Here is a 10414-nt window from a genome sequence, read left to right as displayed (position 1 = left end):
GTTTACCAGCACGCCCATCAAGCACCCCACCCACCCATCAACACGGCAAAACAACCACCATTGTTAAAAATGGTATTATTATTATTATACATATTAAATATTAATATTAATATTAACATATGGTAATTAAATATTAAATATAGTAATAATTATATATTTACCCGTTCATCCGAAGTACGGATACCGCTAGTTGCTGTTAATTTCCCCCATTCCATCCCCATCCGTACCCCCAGAATTTTTTCACAAATATCTTCAAACATTTCAAAAACCTAATTAATTAAATTGATTGATTGTATTGTAAGTTAATAACAAAGCATCAGAAAATGGCGTGCAGGATAGCATTTCGAACCGTGATGCTAACAGAACCATGGCGAATTTCCCCCAATCTGCCCTACTTTTCGTTATCCTTTACTAATAAGAAACTAACATCAAGGTGCAGGTGCAAAATCACTACGGAAACTAAACATATTCTTAGCGCAGGAAGACGAATACATTTTCATCGAGTTAAATGTTGCAATAATGATAGTAATAATAATAATGAAAACCTAGCTTCATCGTCTGTTGATAGTGACCTAGAACCACCTCAAGAAGCTGTTCTCAAAGTTATTTCAGGTACTGAGCCCTAATTATTGATTTATTAATTATTATCTTGTGTTTATATGACTGTTCGATAGTTTTGGACTGGTATTGAAATAATACGGATTATCTGCATTATTAAGATGGCTAATACTCCTATTAGTATGAATTATGCTTTACTTGATGTTATTGTTGTTTTAATGGAAAAAAGTGTGCTGTTTATTGTTAATGATAAAATGTGTGCTATATATTTTCAAAAAGTGTACCAATATAAGCCACTATACTTTTTTTACCTGCAACGAAAACAATTGATGACGTGGTTTCTAAGTAGTCATGAGTCGGTGATATATCGGAACAAAAACTGAAAGTATATAGCCTACATCGGAAGTATATGACCTATTTGTAGCCATATAAAATGGAAAAAAAAATTGTTAAATAATTAACCTTACCAATTTAGCAGGTAACCTAACGAAATGTTGACATTGGTACACTTTTTGAAAGTATATAGCCGACAGTGAGACGCAAATGGGTATATGGGCGACATCGGGACATTTGAAAAAGTATATAGCCTATTTGTAGCTTTAACCCTAAAATGAGATAATGTATGAGATACAAAAAGTTTGTATTAAGTTGTGATTAAGATGCTTAGACTAACTGTTAGGAGTTTGGTTCAGAAGTTTCAAAGACTGAAGGAAGAGTTGGACAAACTACAAATATGGTTATTGGAGGTACGGTCACCGATGATTCGACTGATGAATGGCTCACTCTTGATCAGAAGGTAAATGTTTTTTTTTTAACACAAGTTATCATCTAAATTTATTAGCAATCAATGTTCCAGATGAGAGATTACTCTTTCGATTCCCCAATGTTGTTTATGTATCTGTATGTATGTATGTATGTATGTATGTATGTATGTATGTATGTATGTATGTATGTATGTATGTATGTATGTATGTATGTATGTATGTATGTATGTATGTATGTATGTATGTATGTATGTATGTATGTATGTATGTATGTATGTATGTATGTATGTATGTATGTATGTATGTATGTATGTATGTATGTATGTATGTATGTATGTATGTATGTATGTATGTATGTATGTATGTATGTATGTATGTATGTATGTATGTATGTATGTATGTATGTATGTATGTATGTATGTATGTATGTATGTATGTATGTATGTATGTATGTATGTATGTATGTATGTATGTATGTATGTATGTATGTATGTATGTATGTATGTATGTATGTATGTATGTATGTATGTATGTATGTATGTATGTATGTATGTATGTATGTATGTATGTAAGTCAATGTGTTATATTTGTTTACCTTTTGAGTTAAGAGGGTTTTATGTTCTTTTCTATAGGTTAACACTTATCCAACAGTAAGAGGGTTTACGGCGATTGGAACCGGCGGTGATGATTTCGTGCAAGCTATGGTAGTTGCTGTTGAGTCAGTCCTTCAATATCCAATTCCACAGGTCTAATTTTTTTTAGTTATATCTGATAGCTTAGCTCATTGCTGTTTTTAATATTGCAAATGATTGCATTGTAAACAAGATAACTGGGCAGATGCTTTATATATAGGTGTTTACTAGTATTATTTTGGATTGGAATAACTTAAAAACTAGTGAAATCCTAATATATTTTTATCCAGAATCAAACCTAAAGATGTTACCGATTTGCCTATTCTACTTTCAAAATAGTTCCCGTCCTTGTGCTCCAGGCTTTAAATTCCCGTTACCGAAAAATGAAATTATGAGTTCTGATTTGTCCACATAACTTTCGTAACTAGCCGTTTGGGAATCTGACCGTACATTACTTATTGAAGTCAACATAATATTTGGACTTGAGCCAACTTAATATAATTTGGAACAGGGCCAGGTGAAACAGAAGATGTCATCTGGGGGGAAGTATGTTTCAGTGAACATTGGACCCATTCAAGTTGTTTCTAGTGAGCAGGTGTTTCTCTATCTCATTGTTGAACTTCAAAATATAAAACGAATTTTAGATATCTAAGTCAGTTATGTTATGTAAATTCAAAAAAAGGTGAATAATGTATCATCCAATTACTTTAAACAAAGTACACATTGTTTGTTGTGGTCATTGATGTCACAATTCAAGTTGCACCTTTTTTGTTGTTCACTATAGCATAGATGGTGTTAAGATGGGATGTTATCATGTTGTCTACATAGTGACTCCTGCCTTTTTCAGGTCCAAGCTGTATACAATGCTATGAGGAGAGATGAGCGGATGAAGTACTTTCTGTAATACATGTCTCTTCACTGTATGTCGGTATTGAGAATTTATCATCTCATTACTTTTTTCTTACATGTTATTCTCTTAATTATTATGCTACTGCTTATTTTTTTGTCCGTATTTAGTTGTCTATACGATACTTAGCAACTCATTGTTGAACTCTCGAAAGTAAACATTTTATATGGTGTACTCCTCTTAGATGTATTTCCGAAACTAGTTTTCTTCCTGAAAATTTAAGAGCTACATGTTAGCTTTGTATGAATACTTGTACTTACTACTTACTCATGAGAAACGTAGATATAACTGATAAGGTTACTCTTAGAGGTGGCAAATATTGGGCTGGCAGGTTGGGTAACCGAACATGTCGAAACAGGTCATGGTATTACATGCCAAAATGGGTGTGGACAATTTGTAAATAACTAATTGTTAAGTCATTGCAATAAGAACTGATAAGATCATTCCCAACCATGACATTCTCCGTCCCCAGGACAGACCGCCACATCAGCGCCACATCAACTCTCTCTCCATTTTCTACATACTTCCTCCCCATCACACACCACTTCCAACCATGACGTACTTCCTCCACATCATATACACCATACAATTAATTGAATAAATTAAGGTACAAGTGTTTATGGTGTGGGTACAAGTAAATATTGCAAAAATAGGAGAGATACACGTTCTCAATTATGCTTGAGAATGACAAATGCCAGGGGGAAAGGGAGAGAGAAACACGAGGGTGGCCGAGGGCGGCACCAATGCCATCGGAGAGGGCGGTCTAGCACGCTTACCGTTGGGAATGGTCTAACTAACATATCGAAAGAATGCAATATAGGAGTAAAACAATCCAACACTTTGAGTGACTTTCGAGTTGCTTAAACTGATAAATATCTACCCAAAACATAACCTAATCGAACCATTTATTTATCTTATAGATGGATTAAAATTGCCACCTCTAACTCTTGTCACTTGAGGAGTACAGTTTCAATTTGGAGTTTTGGACTGTTCAGTTTGAAACTTGAATCACACATTGCTGTCTGGTTTTCTTCTTAAACTGGTGACAGTCTGTCTTCTCTCTATAATACTTAAATTTCCTGCACTAAATACCTTTGGAACTGTTAAGAATATAGATACATAACAGGCCACTATTGTGTTTTTTGTGTGATTGTTAACCATTTGATGCGAACAGTCTCTTCAAAGAAATGGTATCAGAGTTATAAAAAGACATACGGTAACAGAGTTATAAATATCAATCACTCTATTTTCGATGGTGTCGATTGTGGGATTGTAGGGTATTTGTTGACTTTTTTGAAAGACTGTTGCTGTACTGCTGTAGGAAAGTCAACAGTTGACTTGCTTTCTAGACTTCTTAGCAAATGCATCCGTCAGAATGACGTTTTAGGGAATCTGCAGGAACGAGTCTCGAGTCAGGGATCGGATCTTGTTCAAAGTATTAGACAAGGTGGTCAAACCAAACACCTAATGGTTGTGTCAAGGCTAATTAGGTATCACCTTGTTTATCAAGTGTTCTCAATGTTATTCTATCTACATCATGTTTATTTCACATTCGCTCGTGACATTCAATTTATGGCTGTTCTATGTATAAATTATAATTATATGTTGATTTCAAGTGGTCGTGTTACATTGATTGCAAAAGTATCCCAACACAAGTTCTACTACGTTCATAGATAATAGTACTATACAAATCAAGTCTATATGAGCATCATTTATTTGTAGCTGTACTAGAAGGGTATCTTTTGATTCTTTACAAAGTCTATACGACCCACGTGCATACCATACAATTTTTAATTTCTCTAAGCTATTATATGCAAGTTTCCTGAAGAATGGAGTCAGGATCCACTGCAACACAGACCATGCCATATCACTGTGCACTCGGTGGTGTTCTTGTCTTGATGACTCTGTCAGAAAGAATGAACCATTGTTGAATCATCAGGTCTTATTATTAGAACACTAACAGGTTTTAATGTTGTACTATGAGATACAACAATCTTACCTATGAGGACTAGTGTAAAAGCGAACTATTATGTAAACAATGATAACTGGAAGTGAAATTAGGCTCCTACTACAGAGCAGTTGTACGAGTGGTTGCAACCGTGTTCTGTTAGGTAAGTTGTACGTTTTTTCTGTTGAGTGGATGGCTGCTTCATCTAGGCATTGCAAATCTCAGATTACTAATTGGAGGTTCTCACTACGGACTATAAATTACTCATGGTTGGGTCGTTAGGGACGCCAGGTTTAGATGGTTATGAGATACTCATGGTTTATAAATTTTGGGTCGTTAGGGACGCCAGGTTTAGATGGTTTTGAGATAGTCATGGTTTATAAATTAAGTGCTTTTTTTTGGGAGCATGCATGATATATGACTTGTTTGTTTGGCTCCTATTAGAGGCATGACTCATGAGGTGCACATTGGCTAGGCGTTGGGCTTGTTTACTTGTTAATATTGGTTGCTAGAGGCTCTGTGTTAGGCCTTTCTTTGGTCACTGAGTTTTATTTGGTTAAAAGATTGGGGGAAGGCACACCGTAGCGCGTAAGACCACTACCGACGGTACTGGCTTGTCATTGGGCCGACGACAACAGCAAAGTTCATCGAAGTTTATGGTATCGAAGTTTATGGTTTAGGGTGGTTGAGTGGTTGGGTGCTTGAGGATCTCCAAAGGAGACTCAGGTTCAATCCTCACCAACTTTATTTTGGGGCCTTGCCTTTAAAAAAAAAAAATGTTTAGTTATTTAGTTTGCCATTGGCAACGTTAGGTCTTTGTTTACTTTCAGAGAATGATGTGATAACGAGTTTCCAGTTCAGTTCTTCAGTCCACCATTGGAATTGGCATAATATGTCACTATTTCTTGTTAGGGAAGGGGACCCATATCTCGTGTTCGGGCTCTGGACCTAGCAGTTCCCATGTCACCCCTAGCTTCTTTTCATGAAGCACTAAGACCATATAGCGCACCCGTGCTTCACCCAACCCGCGGTGATTCCCCACAAACGCCTGTAATGAAGCGTTTGTGTTTGCGCGTTTGTCAAAGGAACACATAAGACTTCGGGTGCGTTTGTGATTTTTTATTTTTTTTAGTTCTTTTCTTACCCTTTTCATCAGTTTTTAACCCGAACTCCCATTATATTTTGTCGCATCACTCACAAACGCTCTCAACAATCTTCCCCATTGCAACTCCATACTTAACACATCACATGCATAACCCAAAAAAATTCCCTCATCCATTCCACATTAGCGTCACCATTATTCGTGGTCTGATCGGTTGAATATGTACTTAAATTGAACTTCAAATTGAAGTCTATAAATATAAATACTTTTGCGTCTTTAATATCTTGTTGATGCTAATTATGAAACCCTGGCCCAAAAGGATGGGTGAATTTAGTTGCCCAGGCTTATGCGGTTATATGGCTTTTTTTGTGTCCCCTTATCTCTCCAATCACCACGTTTCACGCGTTAGCTTTGCTAGCCAGGAGATCAAGTTAATCAGATGGGAAGCACCTAAATAACTAGTCGTTAATTTGACATTTAACATTCTAATATTTCCATCAAATTCAAATGCCATGTCATTTTGAATGAATTAAAGGCATTTGCTCTATTAATAACAGCCAGCATCATACCTGTATAATCAAGATTAAACGACTTGGTCATTTTTATTTTAGCAAACGGTGAAGTGTCAAATCCAGATTTCTAGCCATGGTTTATTGACCTTGATACTTGAAAGCATTTTAAAATAACTTGCAAGTATAGGCCTTTTGTAAAACAAGTAAATACAACAAATTAAAACATGATGTAGTAGCCAGTAGGTTGTAAATAATTAAGAGTATTTGCTTATAAAGATAACGTATAACCCATGTACTGGATGGATGATCCAGCGAAGTCCGTACGGACTGCTAGGTGAGCATGATTAAGTTTTGTGTGATCAGTCCCAAACAGTCTGACCCGTGTGCCGGTTGGGCTTGCTGTTAATTTAAACATTTAGAAAATTGATATAAAACTCTAAAGGCATAATAAAGAAAGCTTGATTAAATCCCAATCTTGATGTTGGATGTTGGGGGGCCAAAGTAAGAATCTAATGTGTTCATTTGAAGTAAACTAAGAAGGCCTACCAAAATAATAACTTAAATACCATGTTAAACTTGACTTAGAGAAATGGCAACAATCTATTTGGTTTGATTTTTTGTGAACGAGCATGATCAAGACCATGTGCATGTGCTTAGTGAATGTATAGTACCAAATCTTTGCAATTATATTTACTTTAAGGGACATCTAAATCACTCTCTTTCTTATTACTAATTGATGATGCTTTTGAAATTATAATATAGTCAAAACTTTTACTTGAAAAACATTGATAATGTTACGTAGTTCCTTAATTTATCTATGTTGCATTTGAAATCTAAGTTGCATATACATTAGATAGATGAATGTAAAGGCTTATTTAGCCACAAGTGTTGTCAAAGTAGTACAATAACTTTGAAATAAGTATTGGGGAATTGGATGTACACGGTTAATACCATGGCAATGGCATAAAAATAGAGAATCAAACGACAATCCTTGTGTGACTACCTTTGTCTCCTTTTGTGAGAGTTTTACATGTTGCCACGTAGCTATTGTAGTTGTATTATTGTATTTTATACTCCGTATATATGTTATAATGTAAGCTTGCAATTGTAATTGCAAATTATACATAGTAAAACATGTTAAATTGTCAATGTAAATGATAATGACGATTGTTAAAAACTTTTAGCTAAATATATCACCAGTTAACAACTATCTACAGAATGATTAAGATTTTGTTTACTTATCTTTGGAAACATTTATTATGATGATTTAACGGATCATTAGATTAGATTTTACTTTATGGTAGATTATGATCGATCACATGGGTGAATTCAAGGGAAAAAAAGATTACCACTAATTTGATTGTGTTTTTCACATGAGAAGATAAATGATGATGATAATTAGAAGTCAAAACTGCAAGGATTAAAAGGTCAACCTGCCAATGGCTTGACTAGATCTTGTCTACTTTTTTTTGATACATCCAACATCATAATTAACCTAATTCAGTGCATTCCGATCTGTTATACTAATTATTATTATTATTATTATTATTCATACTAATCTACATATAATTATAAATATCAATATCAATATCAATATAAAAAATTCTCATATTTTTTTAAAGATATGTATACAATAATGCATACATCTCAATCAAAGTATCAAGAGTATACTTTCATAGAGGTCATTTAGTTTCACATTGGAACTCATAGCTCTATAACCCATTATAATATCTTCTTTTTCTCCTATAGCGCCTTGCTAGGGAGCGTGTTATAATATATTCTACTTTTGCCGTTAAAAAAAAATAAGAGTATACTTTCATGAGAGTTAATAACATGGTTTGGAACGAATTGAATTCACTTTGCTTAACACGGTTATTTTGGCTAGACACATTACACATAGTTTTATAAATCCCAAAACTACAATTTCTAGCAATCGAGTTTTAACTTTATCGATTAAGTTTTTTCCGATTAATCAAATAATTAAATCGATGCTTGTAATAAAACGAGAGAAGTGCAAAGGTTTTGATAAAATGTGTCTATATTGTGAATGTTAAAAAAAATCTAATGAACTAAATTTCTTTTAAATATCAGAAATTATTATTATTATTATCCTATATACTAAAAACCACCTCAGATTATGTAATTTTAGTTGTTTAAGATTGTAGTTTAGAGATTCTTTTCACACTAGGTTTTAGATTATTATCCTATATACTAAAGACCACCTCAGATTATAGGTTTTAGATTATTATTATTATTATTATTATTATTATTTTATTATTATTATTATTATTATTATTATTATTATTATTATTATTATTATTATTTTATTATTATTATTTTATTATTCTTCTATATACTAAAGACCACCTCAGATTATGTAGTTTTAGTTGTTTAAGATTGTAGTTTAGAGATTCTTTTCACACTAGGTTTTAGATTATTATTTTTCCCCCATTTGCAAATTAAGTTACTGTTTTTTTCTTCTTTAATATTAAGTGATTTTTCCTTCCTTTTACTAAATTACTAACACGCATTTTTTGTTCTTATCACCAATGATTTTTTTTTTTACTTTTTATTTTTCATATTTCTCATAACTTCAATCATATATATTAAAATTCTAATGACAACCTTTAGAGTTGTCGCTAAATAAAAACATTGTGCAAATTTTGATATTCGTATTGCAATTATAAACTATCGAAACAATATTTAATGTATATAGTGGAATCATACATGTTACAAATGATTTCCAACTCCAATGCAAGGTTCATATCTACTATTGAAAAGATAATTAAGGTATGCAAAATCGTTTTTCGCAGCAACGCGCAATTCATTTTCTCTACTCACCAAAAATAACGGTCTTCCAAGAACCTCAGCCTACAATTCACCTCACACTACGTCACCAAAACACAACGACCAGAGCCGCAGCAACGCGCGACCGTTTTCGTTTCTAGTTATAATCAACACGCATAAAAAGGAAAATATTAAATTTAAAATAAATATTAAATAAAAATATTAAGGTGTACTATTTTGAATTTTTAAATTTCCTTCTTAATATACACGTTAAAGTGTGTAATGTGAGGCACATTAAAAAACTTTTATATATACATATATGTTTGTATAAAAGTTGTAACGAGACTAAAAAAAGTACGGAGTATAGAATTACGAGAACTTTTAAATTACGAAGATTTTAAATGTGTGTGGATTGAATATGGGGATGACATCGGGTTGAGTTTCGGTCGGGTTTAGGTAATTCCAGACCCGAACCGGTTAGAAAACCTTGTCCCAAACCCGGTTTCATACTCGTCGGGTACCAATTTATTTACTAACCGTCAGGTTATTTGGTTTTCTCACTGGTAAACGGGATCCCCATATACCACATTGTAGCTTATATTATTATTATTATTATTATTAAATTTTGTTATAGTTATTAAATAAATTAAAATCCCTTTCAGGTCGGGAATACGAGTATATGAGCCGGATATACAGGTCGGGTATGCGGGTGTGTATCTAAACACATCCCCAAACTCGAACCCGGAATTTTTTTTAACTATCCTCATACCCGGCCCAAGACCCAAATACTCGGACTCGAACTCGACCCAAAAGTGTCAGGTTTCGAATTTACTCATCAAGTACGGGTTGACATTGTATTTTTTGTCAGTTTTACAATTTTATCTATTACTTTTTACATATATTTTTGTATCATATGCATATATTAGAAGCACAAAACAACTTTACCTCATTGTATTTATATATTTATAGAAGAGGATAATTACCAAAGAGCCAATGGCTTGGCGGTATCGAGGTCACCCTTACAACCTTAAGGTTGAGGGTTCGAGTCCTGTTTAGGACATTTCGTGGTGTAAATATTCGTGTTAGTATTAGGTGCGTGTGTGAGTTTGCCTTTTATTAGTTCACAGTAATAGGACTATGAACACCAGACTCTCACTTTATATAATAAATAAGAATTAAAGTGCAGAAAATGAGAGAACACGAT

At 33.6% G+C, this 10414-nt stretch overlaps 1 protein-coding gene across 5 annotated transcripts; it reads left to right on the top strand.

The window, feature by feature from the left end:
* The first annotated feature begins 201 nt into the window (after positions 1–201).
* LOC139862213 (uncharacterized) lies at positions 202–4460 on the top strand. Of its 5 annotated transcripts, none has more exons than XM_071850779.1 (6): positions 202–612; positions 1251–1354; positions 1955–2068; positions 2466–2549; positions 2802–2874; positions 4260–4460. In XM_071850779.1, exons 1-5 carry the CDS (start codon positions 324–326, stop codon positions 2856–2858), a joined length of 648 nt encoding a protein of 215 aa, XP_071706880.1. In that variant the 5' UTR covers positions 202–323; the 3' UTR covers positions 2859–2874; positions 4260–4460. The 5 variants fall into 5 exon arrangements, with proteins under 5 accessions (XP_071706880.1, XP_071706879.1, XP_071706882.1 ...); XM_071850778.1 differs by lacking the exon at positions 4260–4460 and adding an exon at positions 4138–4241; XM_071850781.1 differs by lacking the exon at positions 4260–4460 and adding an exon at positions 4036–4109.
* Positions 4461–10414: the final 5954 nt, after the last annotated feature.

Source organism: Rutidosis leptorrhynchoides, chromosome 8 (assembly GCF_046630445.1).
Source record: "Rutidosis leptorrhynchoides isolate AG116_Rl617_1_P2 chromosome 8, CSIRO_AGI_Rlap_v1, whole genome shotgun sequence".
Lineage (NCBI taxonomy): Eukaryota > Viridiplantae > Streptophyta > Magnoliopsida > Asterales > Asteraceae > Rutidosis > Rutidosis leptorrhynchoides.
Note: the sequence above shows the minus strand (reverse complement) of the source record. Positions and strands in the feature narration are given on the sequence as shown.